This window comes from Cygnus olor, chromosome 7 (assembly GCF_009769625.2).
Source record: "Cygnus olor isolate bCygOlo1 chromosome 7, bCygOlo1.pri.v2, whole genome shotgun sequence".
Taxonomy (NCBI): domain Eukaryota; kingdom Metazoa; phylum Chordata; class Aves; order Anseriformes; family Anatidae; genus Cygnus; species Cygnus olor.
In genome coordinates, this window is record NC_049175.1 from 13,639,616 (window position 1) to 13,665,829 (window position 26,214).

General features: G+C 45.8%; 1 protein-coding gene across 10 annotated transcripts in view; it reads right to left on the reverse strand.

The window, feature by feature from the left end:
* Positions 1–26,214, reverse strand: part of MICU1 (mitochondrial calcium uptake 1) — a 97,540-nt gene that overhangs the window by 55,843 nt on the left and 15,483 nt on the right. For 6 of the 10 annotated variants that reach the window (XM_040564622.1, XM_040564619.1, XM_040564621.1 and 3 more), the window contains exons 5-6: positions 13,364–13,547; positions 7,832–7,994 (exon numbers count right to left, since the gene is read on the reverse strand). In XM_040564622.1, coding sequence (XP_040420556.1) covers positions 7,832–7,994; positions 13,364–13,547 — 347 coding nt within the window. Of the gene's footprint in view, positions 1–7,831; positions 7,995–11,050; positions 11,099–11,656; positions 11,794–13,363; positions 13,548–13,816; positions 13,821–26,214 lie in introns of those variants that run through there. The other 4 variants (XM_040564626.1, XM_040564627.1, XM_040564625.1 and 1 more) reach the window with 4 other exon arrangements.

The following is a 26,214-nucleotide window of genomic DNA, read 5'->3' on the forward strand; positions in this document are numbered from 1 at the left end:
GCTCGTTTCAACTTAAATTAGAAAATAGAAAAAAGATGGAAAAACTAAATAAAACCTCTTCTATCTCATTTGGAGGAGCAGTGAGCAGCCTGCTGCATCACCTGTGTGTGAAGGAAGGTAATAAAACACTTCTCACCTATTGAAAAGGTTCATAATGGGTACAGTGCAGAAAATGGAGTTACTCATCACTCCAGCGTGACCTCCTCAACCTTTCTGAACCAAAGCAGCTAAAACTCCCCCATCACCAATTTCAGAGGTCAAGACAGCTGTCAGAGGGCCTTCTGCACTTGTGAATATTCAAGCCAGAAAGCACCTTCTCACCATTTTGCATGCCTGACAACAGCCAGAAAATTGCATATTCAAGCACTTTCTGAGTTTAATCTTCTTTTCTTCAGAAGAATTTGGTTCCTCCTCAAAGTTGCGCGCCTAAATGCAGTAGGATATATACTGTCACATTTTGAGGCAGGTTTTGTTTAATACAATGTGCTTATACATATATACTAGATGCTACCCTAAAACATATCCCTGACAGACCAGCATCGTATACATACTCACTGAATGCTAAAAAATGACATAAGTTAAAGACAAAAACAGAAGGCACATCTTAATGGGAAAACCCCTCAAACTGGGCACTGTTAGGAATGCAAACAGGTTTCAAAATGACCCAAAATGAATGGATGTTCATGGCGATGAATGGGAAGAAAAGATGAATGAGCACTTTCTTTGATATATACACAAATCCGTATAGGATTTTGTATGTACATATAGGAAGTTATTAATAAATAGCCAAATAACACCTAAAAAGCCCCAAAATGCAGCACAAAAACGTGTCACTTTTGCTGTCCTTTTCCATGTCGCCGTATCAGCACGCACTGGAAGACAGCATTACATACTGCTAGCACAGGAATGTCAGTTCACGTTGGTGTTTTATGCTCATCCTGACTCCCAGCTATGCACAATATCCCTTCTCTGCTGCATTACCTAAGCTCCACACTTAAATTCATCTATAAAATTCCCCTTGCAATAGCTCCTGACCAAGCTAATACAAGAACTGTGAAAGTTAAGCCACAAAGGCATGTGTACATTCAAGGCACACAGTTTTACAGCACACACTTCCCCTTTTCCAGTATTTTTTCTTTTTACAGGTTTAGCTATGTGTTTTTCTGCAAGTCCTTAATCTTAAAAGTGAACAAAAGGCAACCAAACACGCCTGACACTTGTGTTCTTCCTTCTTTACATTCCATACAAAAAAACAAAAGGCTTTTCATCAAAGAATTTTACAGCAGAAATTCAAGGTATGCATAAGGCTGGAAAGCCGATGTGGGAGCCAGCAAAATGGAAGCGCTGCATCAAATCTGAACAAGGAAAGCAAAGAACATTAGTTACTAGATTTCTGTTATTCAAAAGGCAGTGTGCTAAGTTAAAACCACTGCAGGATTCAGTAAACGACATGCAGGCTGGGTTCATGAAGCAAGTATACCCCGGCTGGGCTATTACTGAGGAGCTGCAGGAGCACAAGCTAATAGGCACACTTCACAGCAGAAGAGCTTTTCCAGCACGCACTATGAAGCAGGGGCTGAAGTGCCATTCTCCCAGAAGAGGATTAAAGGATTTCTTCCAGGAGATGACAATGAAAGCCAGAAATTGTTTCAGGGGGATGCCTGTCATTAAATGCCCCTGCTGCTGGAAGGCAGGGCAAGGTGCACCATGAAGGCTCCCAATGGTAGAGGAAGACTCTCCAGTTCGGCTCCAGCGCTCATTTTGGCGTGACACAGCCCCTGCACCACACACAGAAAACACTGGGAGCACCCGAGGCATGAGATGGGGAACGATTTTTTGGTACGAAGCCTTCAGCAAGCCATTCAGACGAGGTAATGGACTCGAACTCTACGAAGAGAAATGAAACAGCTCCTTAGCACATTGTCTGAAACACACAGTATCGCTTGAACACGAGCCCAGTATGAACTCATTTTGCAGGCTGAGATTTCTCCTGCAAAGTCATCCCATGCCAAAGCCCAGACCACAGCCTTCCTCAGTGTGATCTCATTACAGCTCCTTAAGCCTCCTGAAGGAAACAAGCGCAGAGCTATGACCTATCCTGAAATACATCTTTTATTTCCATCAAACACCACGCAACGCCTTGCTTTTCACCACTTACCCAGATTATCAGCGCTCCTTTTGCTTACCCAGCCACAGGTTCTGCAGGAGCCTGAAAGACTTGCAATGATTTCCAAATTCCCCTGCCATAGCCCGCTTATTTGTGGTCTTTAAGTACCACTTTGTATTACTGCTACAATTTGTGACAGCACCTAAAATACAATCAGGAGCTGCCATGGAGAAGCCAAAGATGTGGCATCACCATTAAGTGGTGCTTCAGGTTAGATTGACACCACTCCATCACCAACATTAGGAATACAGGACTCCGTTCTTAGTCGTTTGATGGTAGTTTCACAGCACTAAAAATAAAAAGGTTTCCAAATAAATCAAAATGACTTACACTCACTGCCTGCCACGCTGGGGGAAAGAGGCCGGTCAACAGCAGAGCCGTACTCTGTGTGCTTGCTTCTTTCATTTGGAGGTAGGAGGGATGGTTTAGAGAAAGGGAAATAGATATAAAGGGAAAAAACACCAAACAACCTGCTGCTACTCTCGTTCAGTTCTAATAAAAACCTGAAGTCAAATGCTTGCTATATTTCTATTGATTAACGAAAACGCGTGTTCCACAGATCCACTCAAAGCTAACTAATTACCATGCCTGCTAAATACCTAACAGTTACTAAGCTCTTCTTGTTACCTTGGAAAGAAAGCTGTAGGCAGCAGTTTATAGATTGCAGGTCTAAAAATTATTTAACAAACGAGCTTCCAGAAGAACGATTAATGTTATGCCAAGGAAACAGTTCAGATGAATTAGAAACCATCATGATTTCCTCTGGGATGCCAATGATTTTCCACTGCGATGGAATAATCTTTTCAACTCCCTCCAGTCTTCACACCTTTGTCAGATTTTCCACATTGTTTGGGTAACATTTACTCGACTGCTTTTCCTTTCCCCCTGGTTATTAGAGCACGGACTCTTTCTTGCAAGGAGATGAGCAAAAGGGCCAATTAAGAAGACTGAGGAGCCTGCTAGCCATGCATATGCAACATGCTACGTTAGGGAAGGAGAAAATGCTGGACTGAGTTTTCCTATCCAAAGCTGTAAGCCAGCTTTGTGTTTCCTATGAGTATGAGGGCTCAGAGATGATCCTGGCCTAAGAAGGATATTCCTGCAGCAAAAACAACGAGCATACCGCTCTTGCAAAGGGCTGCTAGGAGCCAAGTGCCCCGGCAGGAATCAAAACCCAGATAAATAACCACCACAGCTGAGTGTAAGTGATGTTGAGGGAAATTAGGGACATTGCTTGGCTTCCGAAGAGGGACAGTGTAGACAGCTGAGTTCCCCAAACTATACTCAGCTCCAGACAGACATGAAAGCTGCTACACACATGTTCCTGACATTGCTGGCCAGGTTCACAGCCCTCTGATGAAGCCAAGGAGAAACAGTCTATACTGGAGATACCAGATACCTCCACCCACTGGTACTGCTTCTGTCACTGGCAGCCCCTGGACTCACCTGTTCACCCTCCTGCTCCGTGGAGGCAGCCACCGAGTCACCTCTTCGCGCTCACATCCTTTCCCTGCAGACCTCTCCAGTACCAGGGGAAAACACAGACCTAAGTCTCCAGCAACAAGCCATAAGGCAAATTTGGCACCCCTAGTTTCCTTTTGAGCCTTAGAGATCCTAGTTGCATACATTTAGGGCTTTGTACCAGCCCAAGGAGCCCTTCCCCTCACCACAAGAGGGGGTGAGCACTCACCACAGCTCACAACTGCTCGTTCCACATAACATCGGGTCTGTACGTTAGAAATCTAACTCAAAATAACAAATAAACCACTCAGCTTTGTGGCAATTCAGAAGCCACCTTGTGTTCAGCTGTTCTTTAAGTCCAGGTAGGAAAAACAAACCACTTAGAAACCTGGAATTAGGCTTCACAGTCCAAATAACACCTTTCCCCTTGCTCTGTGCGGAATTTCAAAGGATTTCTTCCAGTTCAGCCAGTAGAGCTCTACCCTCCCCTATGCATCCACACTGAAGCATGGGATTTTTGCTAGGTGCCAAACAAAATTAGAAGTTTTTTTTTTTTTTTTTTTTTTTTTTTTTTTTTTAAGTCCAGCACCAAGCATTTCATAAGGTGATTCTACGTACTCCAGTGGTACTATACCTGTTGCATGAAGCTGAAATCGAACTATTATTATTTTTTTTACATACTTTGTTACATAAACCTACATATTTTTCACAGATTGCACTCTACAGAAATGTAGACCAGGGCCACAATCCTGCTCCTGAACAACGTGGCTTCTTCAATCAACTACTTTGAAGAGATCAAGCCAGAAGACATCAGCTCTGTTCCTCACAGCTCCTCTCCTCCAGCATGGCACTGCATGCAGAGGTTGCAGGGCACAGCTGCTGCTTTTGGCACAGCTTTGACAGCGTGTTCCTGGTTCCTTGCAGGCAAAAAGAGAGAAACCTGCCAGGTTCTGCATTTCCAAGACTTCACATTTTTGAGCCACTCCAGAGCAGGGTGGATCCTGAAAGACATCTTTCATGCAGCAGGAGTTTGGGTTAACTCAGAACGTTAACAAGGATGGATGAACAAAACCAGTTTGGGAGTAGCATCTCTTTGTTACAGTGTGCTGCTGTAAGACACAAAGCCTTTTTTTTCTTTTAATCCTTCTCACAAAGACCAAAAACTCCTGGTACTGGCTGGAACAAGCACCAGGCAGGATGCTCACAGAGCCTGGGAGCCAAGCCACCTCCCAGGTAGAAGAGAAGGTGGGAGGAAAAAGACAGGACTGCAGGGAGCAGCTATCACTGCCCACGCTTCTGGTGGCGCTTGGACTTTACAGACAGCACAACAACAACTTTTCTTCAAGCAGCTTCCCAGTCGGATGCCATTCTTCTTTGGCTTGTTCTGGCAGACACTTCCCAGTTGGGCAGGAGCGTGTCAAGCACGGCTTCTCTGCTTGCTTGTGAGCAAACGGGAAGCCAAAGCCAGGGCAGAAAGTTTTACTGAACTATTAAGAGGAAGCAATCTATGCGAGCTAATGAGTTAGCATTCATTTTCCCCAAACAAACAAGAGAATTTAAAATTAAATTGACACTTAATTGACAATAAATCAAACTTTCTCATACATAATCTGTAGAAATTTGTCAGGTGTAAGACCTCTCTGTAGATCAGCAGTTTAAAACTAAGTGCAGCAGGCACTCAGATGCACCGTGTTCTTCCACGTGGCTTTTATTCCACGGTATTCGCCCTCCATAAAATAGCATAGACATCAGTGAGAAGGCACTCGCTGGCAACTGGCAGCTTGTGCGTTGTGAGTCCTTTAAAACTGAACGGATTAGGAACAGAGGAATTCATGTTCAAGGCCTACTGTAGAAAAACACTACATAATACCTCTCACAGAAAACCTTGGGGTCAGTAGGGCTGCAGAGGAGTCAGTATTTCAGTTCCAGCATTAACCTGTGATTACAGCAGGCCATGCCACCACCCGACGGAGATTTCCAAGGAGTGCCCTGGGATGAAGGCAGGATGCTCCAGCCCCAGTGGAGGGCACACCTGAGTCATGACTAAGGGAGAAAGCAGCCCCAGCACTTCCTCAATAACCTATGATCCAGATTTTCCTATGAGTCAAAAGTACAGAACGGATGTTAAGTACAAAAATAAATCAGCCAGCAGGTAGCAGTCTTTGTCTTAATGTAATTTCTAGTTTTAAAGCTAGACCTATCTTCTTTTACTACCAGTTTTTAAAACATTTGGGAACAAGGTTATGGCTAGTTTGACTTTACTGTAGCACTAAACATTTTATTCTTCTTGAGTTCATTACATGTTTAAAAATCACTTACCATGATTGGCATGATCTATAGTGCTTATAAGGAACACACAAGCGAGTTTTGTCTGCAAGCAAATCCACAACAGTAACAGTGGTCGGATTTTCAAGCCAACAAGCTGTAATGCTGCCTACACCCAGCCAAGGCCCACTACCTTCCATCTCACTCCACTTTCCAAGAGTGATTCCATCAATCACAAAGATAATTTCCCTTATAGGCTGCTTTGTGGCACTGACTGGTAGCTCTTGCAGGCACTTAAAGGCCATGATGGGCTTCACAGGGCCATTTAAGCAGCTCACCTAGCCTGAATAATAGTTATGGTGGAAAGTTAGCTGCTTGTAGGACTGAAATTATTCACCTTTGCTTGTCACCAAAGTAGACGTTGCTGGGCACTCTTCCACATTCTCTGTGCACACTTTGAAAAGCAACAACCGCACGTATTACACGGTAGAAGAAGAGAAGAATCAAATGGCTTAAAATTAAGCACGGGATGGTTTCTATTTTTAAGCAGGCTGACAAAAAATAACTTACATTGGAAGCCTCACACTCAGCCAGGTGCTACTGCAAGTACTAACTCAAAGAGCTTCAGATGTATTTTACACATCTGAAGCTCTTTGAGTAATGCATTTTCAGCATCTCTGAACATTATCTTCTGTTCATTGCTCAAGCCACTCCATCGCTGAAGGTGAAACCAAGTACTTAATATGAAGAACTACTCCCATTTTCAGGACTTGAAGACATTAATATCAATTCACCAGCATGTTTTAACACTAAGGTAATGATGAGATTATTCTTCCTTCCCTCCCGTACGCACGCTTCACATGGTTGTTTTCTAAGCACAAGTGGATGCAGTATTTATTCAGCAGCTGTCACAAGACATCAAACAGTTTCCTAGTTTGTATATAAACCCCACTCTCAGAAAGTGGACATTTGGGGGTTGGGGTTCCTCATTAATGCCTGCAGAGAGAAGAGGAGTTTTAATTTGACAAAACGTGCTTCGTTCTTTGAGATATTTTGTGGGAGACTAATAAATCCAATTCCCTACACCTCACCCACAATACAAGTCTCCTCCAAAACAGAAGATATGCAAAACCCTCCCACCACCCTGCAAAACCCAGCCTCTCAAACGCTGAAGACAGTTTTTCAGACTAGAAAAGGAGCATCTGCTCTCCAGCCTGTTGCCTCCCTGACCCATCCAGGTACCAGGACAGATGTGCTCCAGCACAGACATCAGGGAATTTGAAGCAGGCAGAGATGAGGCCCACCCTGGCCGGCAGCATCACAGCTCAGCTGGGCATATGAAGCTACCTGTACTCCTTTATTCCTCAATTTCCCTTGCCAAAGCACCCACCTTTTGTAGGTTTAGGAACAGTTCTTACTGTGTTTCAGTTGAAAGTAATCTTTCTCTATTAAATATGCATGCTAGCTTCAGGAGGTGCTTTCTAAGCCCTAGCACTCCTGGGTGCAAAACTCCCAAGGACTCAGAGCAACACTTACAAACTTGAATTATCAACATTATTTGGCAGCATTGCAAGACAAACACTTATAAGCTTGCACGGACACATCACAGGCTCTGCTGGAGAGATGAGTTTGCCTCGTACATCAGTAGCCTTCTGCCTTCCTCCTCTGTTCATTGCACCTCCCTTGTCCTCTTGCACTTCATCCCATTGGCATAAAGCATGGGTTGAGAACACCACTTTTTTATTGTGGCAGCAGCCCAGGCACTAATTGGAGAGCAAGCCCCCATTTCTGTGCTGTACGGGTCAACATAGAGACAGATGATACTCAAAAACGTAACTGTTTGATGGGAAATTTGAGGATCAGGTAAAAAGAGACTGCAGAGTTTACTCCCCTTTGCTGGGTTAGTTTCTGCAATCAGCACACACAAACATCACTTACTTTCCGGTTGTTTTTCATTAGGCGTTATCGATCTCACAAAATCCTGCGGCGTCATAAAAACCTCAGATTCGCCGTGCTCATTTATCACTTTCAGAGTGGCAAAGTATCTGAAGATTTTGTCTGGCGTGGAGTAGGCTCTGATCCTGTTCTCGTACTCCATCACCTGGGAATTAAACGTAACCAGCATGAGATGTGCACAGTTCCACCCCATACACCTAAACTAGCAGCCTCCACCAGTCTGTGAAGGTTTTGCAACAAGGTTGGGGGCAGCAGCAACACAAATAATGCTGAAAGGGTCAAAAATCCCTATCCTCAGCCTTTGAGGTACCAAGAAAATTGGCATTACAGCTCCCAGTGTCACAGGATTACACTACGAGCCTTCACTAGTGGTGAGTTTTGTTTCTCCTCTGCCATCATGAAGAGTCAAATTAAAAAACCCTGAAGACACTTTCAAGTATAACATAAAAAAGCACTAACATCAAATTGGTTAATCTAAAGCATCTCAGCACTTCTAACCAAATTCGCTGTGTCGAATGGTCTGGTTCATGACTAATATATGAATTGAAAGAAAAAAAAAGTCATCAAGAGATGGGAAAGTACTTCCCTTTCAAGCTGGGCCTTGGAAAAAATTACTTGGAGCCACAGCTGGTTGCTTGGTCATCAAGCCTCTTCTGTCCTCTTTCCTATCACCTTGGCAAAACTCTGCAAAAGTGTTTGTTAGCCAGTCTTCTCCACGCTAATTTGCCAGTTGCTACCTCTGCCAGCAGTGATTTTGCACCTAGAACTATTTTCCCCAAAATATATGACCAGAACTAATCAAAGAGAACAAAGCTTTTGTAATCAAAATCACGACGACCTAGGGGGAAAAAAGGCACAAAGCCCTACACTTCATTATGCGTTAGAGCAGACTTCTCTTATTAGTTTAGCTTGTTGTTTCTGCATTATTATACACCCTGTTTAACAGTCCATCTTGTACTTGAAGCTTTCAGTACTCCTGGCCAAGAGCCATAAAATAAAACAACAAAAAACAACAATCAGCTGGAAAAAACCAGGCAAGATCAAGGGTGCTGCCAAGGCATCTGTAAATAATTTACTCCTTTGGTCCTGTTTCAGCCTTGCCCTTTAACTTGAACAACTTCTCCACCCTGATGTTTATCAGGAAGAAAACACCCTCTCTAATTTTTCATATTTCTAGGACGAAATGAGGCTTCTAATCCCTCCAGGGAACACAGAGCCTTCCTCTCAACACGCAGTGCAGCTCCGCTCTCTGGCAGCCTGTGGCTGGGGGATGAGTCAGAAGGTCCCACCTGCACCCGCAGAGGTACTGATACGGCTTTGACATCATCTCACGCATCCTCCCCACGCCTCCTAACATCACCATAGCTTTTTTTTCATAATGAAGCCCACCAGGACCACAGAAATACCCTTGCATCAACCCCTACACCAGCTCCCTCTTTCCTCTTTTCTTCTTTTTTTTTTTTTTACACGTTTTTGTCACCTGTTCCTTCTGTTCCCAGCCTTTGCACCTACAAACGTAATCCCATTTTTATTGCCTCAGTCCACAAGGTCCTCTAAGATACGGGACTGAATGAAGACCACTTGTTTTATCGCTGAGTTACCAGATAGCGCCTATCAGCCAGACGCAGTAAATGACAACACGCACTTTCCCAGCTCCTTCCAAAAGCTTTTTGCTTAAATCCCCACCTGACAGGCGCCACCTCAGTACGCCAAAGTGATCTTTTGACTTGTGCTCACAGGCCTGCCTCTGACTTTCCCGTAGCATGACCTGACCTTGTTAGGAGTGAAACCGCACCCAACTCGATCAGCCAAAACGCAGATAAGTGCTCCTACCTCACAGTAGGACAACCAAAACCAACGGCAGAACCAGGAGCAGACATGGCAGACCACGGCTGGCAGCTCCCTCCATCCACGACGCCCTTTCCATGCAGCCTGCTCTCCTGTTTGCCTGAGACTTTGCATTACTCCGGATTTTCCAAGCCTGAGGAATAATTTCCTGCAAGGCACAACCAAGTGCTTTCATTTAGCACATGGGTTGCACCACTTTTGCTCAACAACTCAGCTCTTGCACCAGAAACATTACCCTTGGTATTGCTGGCAACAAAAGCACACTGCATTTTATCCCACTTGACTTCGCATCCACGACTGATCTCTGCTCTGCCTCTGTTTTAAGATCTTGCTGAGATGATACTTGACAACCTGTCAGGTGCTGCTCTCGGTTTTGGAAGATGGGCTCTGCACTTGTCCCTCTCCCACTAAAGGTACCAAGCCCAACCATTTCCCCCTTCCCGGGCCAGCAAGGTCACTGCCAATTCTCTCACCCCAGCCCCAGGGAATACAAGCAGCATGAGGTGGCTCACAAAAGCAATAATGAAGCAGCAGCTTGAGTAACTCGGTCTGGAGAAAAGAAGTCAGATCTAAACCACCTGTTTAGCATCTAGCAGGCTGCTCTCATCACAACTGAAATCACACTTTCCCAAACTTCCCAGAGAGATGAGCAAACACAGCAATCCATCTTCTTTTTGCCCACAGCTGAACTCACAATTACCTCATTTTTGCTATCATCATCTTCCTAACTGGCAAAAATTAGCAAACACACCACTACCGGGCTGAACACAAGGGCAGCTCGTGAAAGGGATGGCTGGGGCTCGCGGAGCATTAACAGCTCGCCTGTTTAAGACCCAGTGCTAAGCACACCCCCATTTGGAAGGTTTTTAAGCTAATTCTAAACAACCTTGATAAAACCATCCTGGACAGCCCTCCTCCACAACCCTCTTGCCTACAAGAGGCTCCAAGACACTTCTCTGGCCAAGCACGCATTTATTTTATTATTATTACGGCATTTCTTACAGAGCACGTACTGGGGAAGGAAGATAAGCAAGTAATCCCTTCTGCTATACGAAGCTGATGCCACTGTTGTGTGGCACCGCTGCAGTTGTGTTGATGCTAAGCTTTGTGTTAAAAGGAAAAAAATCCCATGCAGACATGAAAAATAAAGCTCTAATTAGCATCTGAATTCACCGCCAGAGCACCACCTCCCTGACCGTACAAGAGAACGGGATCTCGGGCTGTCCGGCTTCACTGCACACCGTGGGCATGCTGAGAGGGCTGATTAATTAGGATTCGTTTGCGTTGGGATGCCTACTGGCGTGCACAGCAAAACGAAGTCTCAGCAGAATTAAGACTCCTGAGGCAGCATACCTGCAGGATCCAGCAGTCGCTGTTCAACCGCATCTTGATAAAGGATGCGAATTCTTTTAGCAAAGTAATAAATCAGCCTGCTCACGCCATGTATTCCTGTTCATTAGCCTCTGAACTATAAAAGGACTTCGCTTTTTTCCTGCCCTGTGCAGAGAGGACCTATACAAGCATGCATCACAACACGTGCCCCGGCCTCACCCATGCACTGCCCAGCACCAGCTCCTGTGGACACCCAGTGATTTGTATTTCGGCTTCCTCTTCGCTGAATCACTGCCCAAAATAGCAACGTCACATCTAATTTATTGCCTCATCGGTGATCAACTGCATTAAAAGCAACACTAGGATAACAAACAAGAGTTAAAATTAAGCTTAATTGAAAGTATTTGTCCTCAAGGAAAATCCCACACTATTTTCAGTTAATAACAGAAGATCTGGAAGGGGTTCTGCTGTGTTTTTTTCCTTTTTTTGGTAACAGAGAAGAGTCGGGAATTCCCTAGGTGACATGCATGAACAGCAGGGGAAGCAGAACGCCCTGCAAGCAGCCCTGATTTTGAGTTAGGAGCCAGGGCACACCTCGCTCTGCATCAGAGTAGAGAGCAAACATACCTCCTGGGCTGAGTCACCAGGGCAGCTGCTGATTAAACACCACCCGCAACGGATCCACTCAAACCCAGAGTTCAGCACCTGGCAGGCCACCGCTCACATCCTGCCTTAAATGAAGCAACAGCAAGACCAGCACCTGGTTCAGAAAAGGCACATTTGGTCTTAGGGCTGGAGAGAGACGGGCTTCTATTTGAAAAAGATTGAGAGATTTGTTTTAATCTGTGTTCTTCCCACGGAAACTGCTGCTCCCAAGTCATGTAGGGACTGGAAGGGACCCTCCACGCCTGGCTCGTGTCTTATTTGGAAAGCAGAGCCACATTCCTCCCCGCCTAGTATGGGAAGGAAAGAGCTGGTCAGCGTAGGCACGTCTCCTAATGGCTGGAGTGAGAGTCCTTGCTGGCAAGCAAATGTTCCCTGGCTTCCCCAGCAACCAGCCACGTAAGACGAACCAATCATTATGCTCACTATATTAACAAGTGCTCTTTCTGAAAAATAGAAGCATGCAGGAAGGCAGATCGTATCTTTGCTCTTTGCAGCCTGCCTCCATCCGTCGACACTGAAAAAAACCACAACAGTCTACTTCTGGCAAGAGTCAAAGTTTTGCTGAAGCTGTCAGACTGCCTGACACCCCTTTGCCAAGGAAATTATGAGAAGCTGAGAACTCACGTTCCCTGGACAATTCTGAATTCTTAGTGTAGTAACTTGCAACATAACTTCACTGAGTTGCCACCAGAATGTCCCAACAGGGAAAGTTCGTAGCCCCAGACAATGAAACTTGTATGATCTAAGAACAGGATATGATTCAGCAACTTCAAACAAAACAGTTATTTTTTATGCAAAGCCGTTAAGCCACCCTACAACAATCCACAATTTAACATATAATGAGATGCAGCCTCCAGGATACGGTCTTAAAAATAATCATCAGGAGCAAACCATACAGAAAAAGAACTGGGAAGAGCACACACTCCTCTTCTCCTCTCTGGCACTGCAGAGATATTAAATCAAGCACAGCCCAATAAAACCAACATCCAGACAGGTTTAAAAAATAAAATACTGTGGCCTGCCAACTCTGTTACAGGACTCTCCATCAGGCCAAATCGTACATCTTGTAATAACAGCAATAACAGATAGTACCAAACGAGTCGTTGGGCACTTCCGAAGAGCCCAAAGCTCTCGGGATCACCCAAGAGTGAACACAGGTCACAAATTGATGGTACAACTCATTACTCAGGCTTCTCTCCTCTTGAAAACATGCCTGATAGGAAAGTTAAATGGGCATGTATTTCAACAACTGTATTTATGTGGAGTAATTAAGGGAAAAATTGAAGCATCCATTTTGGAGAACCCTCCCTTCCACACTTATCCTCTACTTCCTTCCTACACACACTGCCTGTTTGCCTATGAACACCTACACGTGGACGGACTCATAGAGAGAGAGGTGGGCATTTCAACTGCAGGTGGTCCCATCTCAGAGGATGTGTGTGCTGTGTTTCCCAAAAAGGCAGGCTTTGACCCAAAGAAGCTCAAGGTATCATGCCAAGAAAGCAGGTTCCCAAAATACCAAAGTCCCACAGAAAATAAAGACAGGTACAGACCACAAGCCAGGCTCAACACATGCGGTACCAAACACGAATAAGATGCTGTGCACGTTTTCTCCCTTCGCTCACTGCAGTGCAGCAGCTGCAGGTGTAGCATCACCAAGTTGCGCACCTTGCGGTCCCTGAAGCCCGAACGTTTCTTCCTCTTCCCCTCTGCCTGAGCCTCCTCGCTGCCCGAGGCGACGGCCTTTCCACCCTCATCGCCACTGCTCTCCTCCTCCTCAGGGTGCTTCGCCTTCTCACTCGGCTCTGTCCTTGTGTCGTGTTTCACAGAGGATGAGTCTTCTGCATAGGCTCTGTGATAAGCAAAGAGAAAACACCAGTTTAGGAAGCTGAGTGGGGTGATAAAGCTATAGAAACCTGCCCGGCTCGCCCTGAATGAAACCTGTTACAGTTCAGTGTGGATGACTGCAGAGCAAAAAAAAAAAAAAAGCAATCTCCCTGGATTATTGAGTGCATTTCCCCACTCGGATCAGATTTCCCCCGTGCACACCGAAAACCAACCTAATAACCACAGCAACTTTTCTCTGTCCAAGAAAGTTTGAGCAATTCGCTCTACTGTAACCTCTCCCAAAAACTACACAGATTGAGATTGGGAAGGGGATTCAATACTTCCTCTAGCTTTCAATTCCACTTTTCCCCAAAAAAGACCTATATAAAAATGACAGAAGCGTTCCACCACAGCACTGCAGGATTCAAAAAGAACAGGCTCTTTGTTTCAGCATTTTTTTTTTTGATTTCTAACAGGTGGCAGGCTGTTTTATTTCCTTATCTCCCTCTTCTGTCAGGGACTTCTCTAAATCCCAATGCTTCAGGATTTGCAACAACAAAACTGAAGTCACTCATCCCCCAACTGGGAACGTAGCTCAGCAGGCAGAGCAAAGGACCCCTTGCTGCTGTTCAGATACAAAAACCTTCAGCAACCATCCACAGCCTAAGACAAAACTTGAAGTTGCTCTGTCTGAGCAACTCACAGAATAACCAATTAGCAGGGGGGTGGTTAAATTAAAAGCACGATCAACCCATAAGCCAAAAAACGCCACAGCTTTCCTACGTATTATTGTAAGGCAGTTTATGAGCAGACAGAGCTCAGACATCACCAGCAGAGAATTTATCATCTCCAAGGATATGCTAACATGTCACAGAGCTAACTGACAAATTATTTCGCTTGCTAAAGGAATCTGACAGCTCAGGCAATCATCCTGGCTTGCCTCTGACTTCAGCTAAGGTGCCTTCACTTTTGCATTCCTGGTGATTTATTTTGGGCTCAACACAGCGTACAGGGCTCACGCTGCTCAGCAGCCTTCAGAAGAGGGCTGATGCTTTGTACTCCCTCAACTATGAACTTGGTTATTTACAACACAAAGTCAACATGGGACTTTATTCAGAAAAGCTGCCTTCAGAGAAAGCCAGAAGCTAAACAAGCTCTTGAAGTCTGCAAAGGGATGTGCACGTTTCATCCTGCCAGCTGCCTGGAAAGCACAGATGCGGTGTGCAAAACTGAACGAAAAATCTGTGTGATTCTCCCCAGCAATACCCAGCTCGGCAGCAATCTCAGCACACCATATTCCAAGAAGAAACAAGGGTTGGTGCTCCTTCAATTAACTTACACGTGACCAAGATAAACAGGACTCACTCCTTCCCTACACCTGACAACTCACCACCAGTTCACGACTACAGGATTAACTGCTAAGGGCTAAAAGTCTCATCCTTCCCCTGCACTGAGGGGAAACAAAGCTTTCTAGAATAAGCTACCAAAGAGCATACTTAGGAATGTGCCATCCTTTCCTTTCTGAAAAGCTCCCGAGTCTTCCTTCGCCAAAAGATCTCCTTAAGACTTAGAGCAAAACACCACCTTCATGACTTCCAATGAACCAAATTCGGTTCAAGTTGAACAGCAGCTTGATATGCAGCGAGCAGCTAAGTGACTGCACGCCCTGCTTCTTCAGGAGCACAGTTACACTCTCACATACCGAACCACCTTCCTTTTTTCAGAGACAGGATCCAAGCCTGGGCCCTCTGTGAGCACCCTGAAGTAAAGAAATGAACGCCCCAGAAGAGCCAGGCAGCTGATCCGTCACTTGGAGCATGAAGTCCATGCTGGCACTTCTCCTGAAGCCTTCCCTGGAAGTTTAATCAGCACTGGCACATCCTCGCTGAGCTGTGGTTTGGGCTGACTGCAGTTTGCTCGAGGAAGCTGTGGCCAGCAGAGGCTAACACAGCGGCACTGCAAGGAAAGCCCTTCTGTAGGGGAGGCATCAGTCCTAAGAAGCCCCATGAGAATCTCTTGGGAAAAGGTCCTGGGGACAGAAAAGCAGTAGAAAAGGTTGCTTGGCTACACTACCACGCTGCCCTGTATCAAACATCCCGGAGAACAGCTGTCTCAGTGAAAATGTGCTCCTGCAGTGCTTGACTGACAGTCAGCAAACCAGGGAAGGGAAAGATCAAACTTCAAAACCAAACGTTTTCAGCAAAGCCTATGCGTTCCTTCAATTCATCACGCTGTCAAACCCGTTGGCTACTGTGACGCAGACACAGGCTTTGTGAATACAATTGGCTTTTTTCACCCCCTTTAGTTTATCCAGGTAATTAACTGCAGATGGAACACCTTCCCACCACACAAGCAAAACGAGAGATGAGAATAAAAGCACAATTCAGAGCCTACCTCACAAGCAAGGCTTTAAACCATATGTTATTCCTCACCTCCAGGCCAGACTCCAAACTCCTCGCTGAATTAACCACGGAAGGATCTGCTCTGCACATATAACTACGCGTTTTACATCTGCACAATCACCCCCTGTTTAAGTTCTTGGCTTCCATCACCTGCAACGTCCATCAAGGCTTTCAGTGCAGCTGCCAGCACGGCTGGAAGAGCCCTGCAGCTCCAGTAACACATCCTGCTGCACTGCCATCTGCAAGCGAAGACTCTCCACGTCCCTTTTCGGGAAGAAGGGTTTTCCAGCCCTGTTCCCTCCCTGAGGCTGGTATGTCTGCTCTTATAGCTTCTAGGCAAAAGGGAGAGGAAAACAATAAAGACTCACTTCACTGCGTGCCAAGGTAAGCTGCTAGCCTCTCTCCACGAAGAACACCTGCCCTGCCTCAAACCTTCTGGTCTCCTCAGGTTTTTCCTCCATACTGATCTGAGTTGAAGGCAAAGAGTATTTCCCACCTACTTCCAACTCTCTTCTTTTAATCCTTGGAGAAGGCCAACAACAGAGCCTAAGACTGCATTGATCCTCGCCAACGAAAGCCACTTACCCACCACAGCTGACTGCTCAGTGCTCGCTTCTCACTTTGCAAACTGTTCTTTGAGGGAGCCAAACACGTGCAACCATAGGACACGCATCCATGAAGGATCCTGGGACTCATACCTGGGACTGGCTAAATAGCCTACAATTTTACTAATTAAAGAAGTCACAATCCCTCACGTTAAAGTATTTTCCTTCAAGAGAAGCAGAACAGTGTGCTGAAATAACAAAGCTTTGTGCCACAGATAACAGTGCTTAGTTATTCTAATCCTGAAGGCAGCAGCAAAGTACTTAGCTACCAGATGCTATTTATTCTGAGAAGAAAACAGGGAATTATTAAGAACTTGGGCACTCAGGAGTCGTCTAAGACCTTGCCATTGAATGAGAAGCAGGAGAGAGGAATCCTGACAGCTGTGTTCTTCAGTAGACTGGAGCTGCAATGCTCCATGCATGTAAACATCTCTTCTGGAGACATCCAAGGGAGCTTTAAAGCCAGGTAAAGCTTCAGGCTTTCATACTGAAATGCAAGAGAGAGCAAGCTTTGTCTGGTTTGGAGATACGATACACAATTATGCATCCTCCAAGGATGGGGAGGCTAAGCAAGGAGCTCTGTCTCATCCTCAGCTCAACCCCAATCAGTGATTAGTAGGATATTAACCTAAAATGAAGATCCGCAGCCAAGTTTTACAGGACTTTGTCCCTCTCTCAGAACTTTTTACTACCTTGCGTCCTTCCTTCCTTAACTTTCATAGAACTTGGCCCTGATATAAGTTTGCACAGAGAGTTCGTGGCCAGAACTGTAAGGAAAGCACACCAAAATTAAGACATTCCAGAGTCTAAGATGAAAAATTAGACGGAGGAGACAGCTCTGGTTACTAGCCACAGCACAAAGTGGGTCCAAGAACATAAGGAAACAGCAGCATAAACTGCGAGATGTGCACGGCCTTCCTTCCACCCAGCCAGCAGCAGGAACATCCCGCAGAAAACACTGAAGGTGCCTTCAAGGAAAAGCTGCACCAGCCAGAAAAAAAACAACAGAGAGCAGGGCTGGTTAAGGGTCCTGAACAGCTAGTTCAGGGTCCAGAACATGCTGTGAGGAAAGCTGACCTAAGGAGGTCAGCTTGCTGTGAGAAAGCTGGAGAAGAGGAAGCTGAGATAAGCACGATATACATAAAACAGCTGCTGCAAGACTTAGCTTGGACTGGTGAGGACACGACGTGAAGCAGATTTGCTTCAGGACATGAGGGAAGAGACTTGTACCCACCGGGAAGAGGGAGAAGCCTGTGTATACACACACACAGACACAGAGACTGATTAACGTGAGGACAGGGAAGCACTGAAATCAGCTGCTGAGGAGGATTTATTCCATCACAGCTCTCTCCATCACCAAAGTGCTAAAAATAGGTGAGACAGCTGCCTGTCAGGAGCAGGCAGGAGGCACCCAGCCCTGCCTTGGCAGCAGACTAGCTGATTCCTCACGCTCCCTCCCACTCCCCTCCGCCGCAGCCCAGTTTAGGCACTGGTACCAGCACGCAGGCGCAGAAAGACAGGACAGAACATGAGGACACCTCTGCTCCAAGCCCCTTGGAGGGGACTGTTCTGAAGAAAGCGAACCTGAACCATTTTAGGTCGGTCTTACTGCTAACTCGGCTCACACAGGATAACATCGCTCCTTAGAGAGCTGCTCCTGCCAACCTGCAGAGGAAAATAACTGCTTTGCAAAAGGCTTGCTTGGCAAATGGCATCACACTGGTTCTTAGTTCTTAAACCACAAAACACTGCTTAGGTTTCCAAAGGGAGCTCCCCAAGTGGGACACAGGCAGCTGCCCCCAGGCTGCTGCTGACCGATGTGCAGGGCTGCAACTCGGCTCCACCTGGCACGCAGAGCAAATCAAGCCCAGCCTGCTCTCCTCACCTCCCAGGCATGCTCCTCACTTGAAATTCCCTTAATCCAAGTTGTACTTGAGAGGCTGACAGGCTTGATAGGTTTTTCCCCAAGAGCGACAGCTTTCAGTCGCTGCTGCAACTCCCCTTGTGTTTGCTCCTGGGCACGCAGATGGTGCAACGTGGTCCTGCAAGGCAAGATAATTCTGTAAAGCTGCGAGGCTGGCAGAGACAGCAAGCAGCACGAGGTGGGGCGACCATGTGGGCTCAGTACGATCAGAGCTGGTATCCCATTCTCCGTCCCTGGCCCTCCCTAAAGACAGCAAGCTCGTCACCCTTCAGTCACCAGTCTTCGCTTTCAAGAAAAATAATACCTTAGGTGGGAAAGCAAGGGAGGACAACTCCAATTCTGCAAAGCTTTCCAGGTGCCCTCAGTAAACACAAAGCAGTACACTCAAGGCTTGCACAAACCTGACTTTTACAGCTCAAACTGAGCCAGACGAAGAGACAAGTAAGTGAGATTTGGAATGACAACCACCAACTGCTGAGATTGGTTTTTTGGATATTCAAAGCTTATACCCAAGGGTGAGAGGATGCCAAGACTACAGAAAGATACAAGTGAAAAAACAAAACTTCAGTTCATGAAAAAGCAGCCCCTGTAGAAACAGGGAAAGAAAAGACACAGGAAGGCTGTGCTCCATATAAACTCCAAGCTAGATACCGTACAGGACTGGTAAGGAACACAAAAACCCAAGCAGGAAGCAACAACCAGCAGAACACGGGCCTTTTATTGCCAAAGTTATCAAAAGCTACAAGGAATGCCTAATAAATCGAGACAGTTTGCTGGGTTATTGGAAGTGACAGAACTATACAAACAAAGGAAGTGTTCACTTGGAAATATAATGGCTTATATTCTGTACATCCTGATCTCCAGAGAGATCCCAGAGGCTCTCTCCACTTAACTATATTACACAGCAACACTACAGACACGTATTTTTCTACCTCACTTTTAGTCACTGCTAAAATCTTTTGCAAAAACATGAAGCTCAGTTTTAACAAAAGTTGGCTGCCAGCTCGTGCCTGACTGCTGTTGACACTCAGTGATCCTTTCCTCTTTCCAGGTATTGATAACACCAAGTTAACAGGCTACAGGTGTAACGACAGGCCTGCTAGACTTTTTAATTAAAGGAGGGTAAGAAGAATTTAGTGACAAGCGCATCCAGAAAACGAGTCTTACGCTAAATAATGACATTAATAAATGTCATTTCTGGATGAAATTACCAGTGTTTTTGATAATCACAGTAACATTCAAGCCATAAATGCAAGTTCCCATATGGTATTCCTCTTGCTACTAAGTGATACTGTGATTAATAAAGCAGAGCAACAAAAATCAACATGATATAGCCAAACAGTTACAAACTGGGAATCCAAATACAATCGTTTGATCATCATCGAGTGGCTGAGCTTCTCCCAAGCCCTGACAAGGCCAAATTCCTGGCCGTACGCCACCTTTTATTAATGACCTAGAGGATAAAGTCCCAATATTAAACATTGCTCCTTTTCAGCACCAGCGCAGCCCCTCCTAGGTCGCTGATCAGCCTCCTCAGCATCTTTTTTTCTTCTAAATCTTATCCAATCAAAAGCCACAAACTAAATATTTAGCGGGGCAGAAATAACAAATATTTAGCTTTTTTTTTTCCCCCAGAGTCAGAGAACTTACTTCTCACGGGCTACCAAAATGCAGATGAAGTAAATTCATCATAGCCTACACTCCTGCTGGAGGGACAAGCTGGCGAGCTCCAACCTAATAAAAAGCAAAGAAATGGCTGAAAGTGGGCACGAGCTTACACTGAGCCAGGAACACCGCAGAGCCTTTGTCACAGTGCAGGCAATTAACAATTTCCCTAATGTTCAGATTCTCTGCCCTCAATGCTTTCTAGAAATCTAACACTGAGCAGGATCCTTGCCATGAAGCAGGGGAGCGACAAGCCCCGGTCCATGCAGAGCTAGCAGACGAGGCACGCGGTAATTCGTGGAAGCTGTGTGCGTTACGTGTATTTTCACCTTCAGCAGCCATGTGGCTCGCTTGCAAGGACGCAGCATTGGTTTAGCAGGCACATTACACACCTCCCATCGCAACTCAGGAAGAGCCAATGTGGTGTTTGATTTTTGGTGTTTATTTACTCGGAGCTCCTTGACAGCAGAGTTTCTCTGAAGACAGACAAGTCAGGTTGCCATAACGATGTAAAACGTCAACACAAGCTGATTAAACTAAAGCACATTATTTTCCATCAAGCGTAATGAGCCTGTATTACTAATTAAGCATCGTGAAGAAGTTTTAAGCAAGACTGACCCCACAGCACCCAGTTAGTAATTCAGAACGTGAATTCTCATCGACACTTGTGCACCAAGCCATTAGCTGAAGAGGTACGACAGCATTTGTCACCGCAGCTTCTGGTTCTGCTGCGTCAATGACTGGTGCAGCCCCAAGGAGCAAGAAATCGGTGAACTGATCCACGTGCACAGAGCCCAGCACGTGCTGCCACGCCACGGCCAGGTAAAACAGGCACCCAGCACAGCCTCTGTCTACCTGACCGTGCGACTCGATCCATCTTCATTTCCATCAAGGAAGACACGAGAACACGGAGCAAATATAGAGCTCAGGGAACTGGTGGTGCCCGAGGGCTACGATCGTCTCACATCGCCTAGAAATGAAGACAAACTCAAGCAAATCCGCAGGGAAAAAAAGGAAAAATGCTTCAAGAATCTGGACGATGATAGTTAACTGCAAGATGGAGTTATTTAAATGCAGGGAATCTTGCTTTGGGTACCTAAAGGAGTGTGAAATCTTTCACTAACTTACTGGAAAAGGGACGAGGGCCACAAGATCCCCTGTTGGGGAAAACGAGACCCCTTCAGGTTGCTTCATTCTCTTGCTCTTAGCTGAAAGCAGACAGCAGGGGAAGACCACAGGAGGTCAGACAGATGGGGCTACCAGCTTTCAGGCCGTGCAATTACCACATCTGGAAGGCCACATCTGGCGCCCCTATTTGCTCCCCAGCTCGTGACACGTTCAGTTGCATCCTGCAGGTAATTTGGCCGCATGCTCCCTGGACCAAAGTTGCAGCGACTTCAACTGCAAGTCAAGGAGGGAGCAATTCCCCACTACGTCTCTATTAATAACAATTAAACTCTTCTGCTGCAGCACAAGTCTTTGTAGAGTACTTAATAGCATTATTCCCTTCCCAGGCAGCACCTCTCGCAAATCCCTAACCGCTTCAGCAGACTGGAAGCAGATGGGCTGTGTCACATCAAATGCAGCCTCCTCGGCCTCTCAAGCCTTTTGTTCTCTTCAGCTGGCCCCAAGAGCAGCAGCAACACACCATCCCATATGTGGTCTAGACACCAAATAAAGAGCTTATAGCTCTTACCAGCAAGTCTCAGCCGCAGCCAACTGCAGGAGACAGCTGAAGCTGTAGAAGTTTGCCAAAGTAAAAAATAAATAAATAACAAAACCCAAGGTTAGCCTGACTTCTCTTCTAAAGCCTCCATTCCTGAGCAATATGCCCAGCCCCAGCTTTTCTTGCTTCCTCCCCGCGGTGAGCAGGCGTTTCCAGGTCTTCAGTCTAAAGGGCGGGGGGCAGCAGGTGGGAACGTGGCCACCAGAGGGCACCCATATTGTTTAAAAAAGATTGCAAAGTGCGATTTCGTGTGGCATTAAAGACCTTGGGTTCCAACGGTGCCTATCATGTTATGAGACAAGATTCAAAGCGTGGTCCTGTAGGAGAAGCAAAGTCCCAGGGCAGTTTGGGAAGAAGCTTCTTGCACTGCCAGCAGGCTTCTCTGCACAAAGCCCAGAGCTGTTTTGCTACGCAAGATTTAAATAAGATGCTGTGAACGTGCTCATGCCCTGATCCAACTCCCCGGCTGCGTGTTCAGGACAATACCTGTGCTCCAAGCTTCGCGGTTCAGCTGAGGTCACTCCCCACGGAGCAGTTCAGATGTTTTCCTAATTGACTCCAGTTTTGACTTTGGCTCATTCCCCAGCATCAGATTCTTTCCTTTCCCCTGATACTCATGGGTAAAAATAATACGAAGCCAAAAGCCACCAGGAAGGACACAGTGCTCTTTCAACACACCACTCATAGATCAATGTGTCTTCGAGCCTGAGAGGAAAATCCTCAGCACAGCAGTCCCAAGGATAGTCCCTTAATTCTGCCACCTCTCACAATGAGAATTAAAAAATGGAGCAGAGCTCAAAATATAAACAGCCTGAAGTGGGTACTATCTGTTCACACACACCCCCCCCCACCTTCTCTCCTGCATCATGTTGAGTAGCACCTGATACAGCTACAACTATAAACCAGCTCTCTCTCCTCTTGACTATGAGTTGCAGTATCCTTTGTTTTGCTAGAACAATAAAAGTCAGTTTCAGCTGACATAACTTATTTCCAGCAATTCTGCCATTAAAAATGTATTCTAAGCAAATTATTCTAAAGTCCCTACAACTCTGCTGGAAAAAAGCAATGCATTCTTAAACAGTTTGCTAAGGGCTGATCTAAGTTTCAAAATTAATTCCAGAAATATCAGGACAAAACCCACACGAGGAAAGACAAAAAGCTGTGAAGGTCAGTAAAGCAAGGAAGAAGAACGGGTATCCCCTACGCAGCGACTTCCAGGAAACAACTGGAGAATCGATATGGGATAGCTCAAGGAGAACAGGGTGGAGGAAGAAGGGAAGAAGAAATTTTGAAGATGAAATGAATTCTCAACCTATTTCAGCCAGCACCAAAACAGCTCAACTTGCCAACAAGGAGCGGAACCTGAAAAACAAGAGCTTATAGCAGCAGGAGGATATACCTTCACAGCTGGGAGGCACGTAACTCACACTTGGTTGCTTCAACTTATGCACAGGATGGGGGAAAGAACCAGAAGAGCGTGGAATAAAACCAGGGGGATGCATTAAACAAACACGCTGGTAAGCAAAGGATCTCATTGCTGAGACAGGACAATGCAGGTGTCTTACCCTTACCACCAATTTATTTGGAGAAGGATAAGAAGGAAAGCACAGCTAAATACTTCCAGTCAATCAGGAACGGCACTGGTAACACTGCTTGCAGAGATCCCTCTGCATCCCCAAAAGGTACCTTCGCTCGTTCCTGTCACTCAATACCAGGTTGATTGGAGTGACAAGCTTCAGCACCGAAATCCCAATCTAAGCACTTGCAGATGTCCACCGATTCAGTCAGCATGGCTCGTGAGAGGAAGATCAGTGGTCATTTAATAACACACCAAATGGGTATTTGGACCTTGAAATAGAAGATGCGAGTTTTACAAGAGTACCACTAATATCTTCTTATAAACACTGAGCGTGCTGCAAACTGTAAGGCTCACTAGCTCCCATACATTAATGCCTTCCTCAGATTAGCCAATGACTGCACCAAGATTTATTCCCATTAATTCAGTTAATTATACTAATGCCCAGATGCTTAATTGCTTCTGTTGCCAATTGGCAATCCTTTGGGTCTAAGTTATTGCTTAGAAAGGGTAAACTTCATTAGTCTTCCAAGCGTAGTTATTTGCACTGCTGGAGTATGCTTCACCACAGCCGAGCCGAGCAGCACTGGCTGCTCGTATCGATACTTCGGCGAGATGTTTACCACGGAAAGCAGCAGCAAGAGCTCCTGGAGGACAGCGAGGGCAGCAAGCCCCACGCCTGCAGCAGACAGCTACGCAGAAAGCTACACGCTGTGTGCTTGGGCTGACACAGCTCAAACATGAAGATCCCACCAAGCCAGGAGGACACAGAAGAAGTCTCTGTCTCACGTCACCCAGCTGCTGGGGTTTATGTCTGTCGCTTTCATCCTTCACTTCTACCTGTGTGGGCCTGCTTATCCCATCATTTGCTTCTGACCATGCTCAAAGCATATCCTGCATGATTAATCTGACACATGCGGGTTTCAGGCTGCACGTGATTTTCATAAGAACCACCTGAAGAGTCCCATCTGTCTTCATAGCACAGCAAGTTCAGGTACAGGCACCACCTTAATAATCCCTTTTTGCAAGGTTCCTCACCACTAGAAGCACAAGAAACGTTTTGAAGCAGGAAGTTGGGGCTTCTTTCAGTACTGATCAGTTGCAGTGCCGCTTCCCACAGGTCAGGAGAGCAGTGTTAGGGCACTGACACGCTGCTCCACGCAGAGGAGCAAAAAGAGCAAGTCAGAGAGCATCTTTCTTGCATTACTGCTTTTCTCTAGTACTGCATTATCTCCTAATTACCTAGTCCAAGAAGCATAAGATTCTCAGCTGCTTCGTGATTTAGCCTACATCTAATGCTTTAGCTCAGAAAAAGAATACAGGAAAGCAAAAAGAGGAAGACATACCACAAAAGTGTCATCTTAAAGAAAATTCCCTGATAGCAGCCTGCAGAGGAGCATCACTTACTAGCTTCCTCACTCAAAGGGCAAGGAAGCACTCCAGCTCCAATAAGGGACCATCTCAGGCTATGCAGAATATTAGCAAGCACACAATCCTCATTAGTGTCACCTACCATCAGAGGGACGTTACTTCTTTGTGATGCTAAGAGAGCCACACTTAGGAAATGCCTGGGAAAGCCCTCAGGAGGCTAGCTGTGCTGCACCGAGAGGTTTCACAACAACAGCACAGTTGCTTAACTACCTGAAGGAAAACCAACATGACGTCTGTCTCGCAGACTAACTGCACCAACCGACCTGGTCACACAAAGATCCTCCCTAACCTGCCCCCCTTTTCCATACCAATTCAGCGTTTAATAAATCACAATCCCTCGTTAATGTAAATATGGGCACGCAAACAGATGGGTGCATGTTTTGCTCTGTAGTTTATAAATAACATTTTCACTGACATTTGGCTTATTTAATCCCTGTGCCCCAGCTAGATGTATTATGTATTTGCCTTTTATAACTAATTCATTATACTTACCCCTTACTGTAATATCCCAGGATATCATTATAAGTGCTTTGAATTAACCTGTGCTTATTCTTCATCTCTAGTGATCACCCAATTTATATTGTGAAAGAAAGAAAATGTAGAGATTCTCATCTCCCATTTATTTAAAGCGTTAAAATGCTTATTTGAAAGTCTGGTGAGAAGTCCTACAGGTGCCCGTAGGAAGTATTTTCTATACCAAGCATCAGTTTTGTTCTTCCTTATTTAACAGCTATATGCCGAGTAATTAAATGAATACCGTATGCCTGGACGTACTTCTGTTTTACAATTACAGGCATTGTGGATTTACTTGATAGCTCAAAGAAGATCTTCAAAGTCCATACAAATCTGTTCAGTGTTTTACAGATTTATAAAAAAAAAAAAAAAAGAGAGCAAAGAAAGGAAAAAAATCAGAGTAAGTCGCTGCAGACTGATCAGGACTCGGGAGATCACAGACCACGCCACTGCAAAGACGCTGCCTGTCTGCTGTATCTGATTTTATCGGTGCTCTCACCTGCGCAAGGTCGCACCTGGTCACAGCTCCCAGGGGCCTGAGGAGCAGCCAAGTACTCCTGGAGCTAAGATCACTCCTGCAGATTACCCAGCCCCAACACTCATCATACCATTAACAGCTCTGCTGCAGGCAGCACCGTCCTCCTGGTAAAAGGTAACAACTCGGCTGTTTCCAGAAGCAGGGGTGAACCTGCTGCAGGAGGGAGATGCTACCTCAGTGTCTTCGGGAGAGCCTGAGGTAGGACGTTACGCCCTACCTACTTGGTGATCACACAGAGGATGTTTCAAGCAGAAAACCTGCTCGATTCCCTGCCTGCAAAGGGCGTTATCTTGGCCATCACCACAGAGGCAT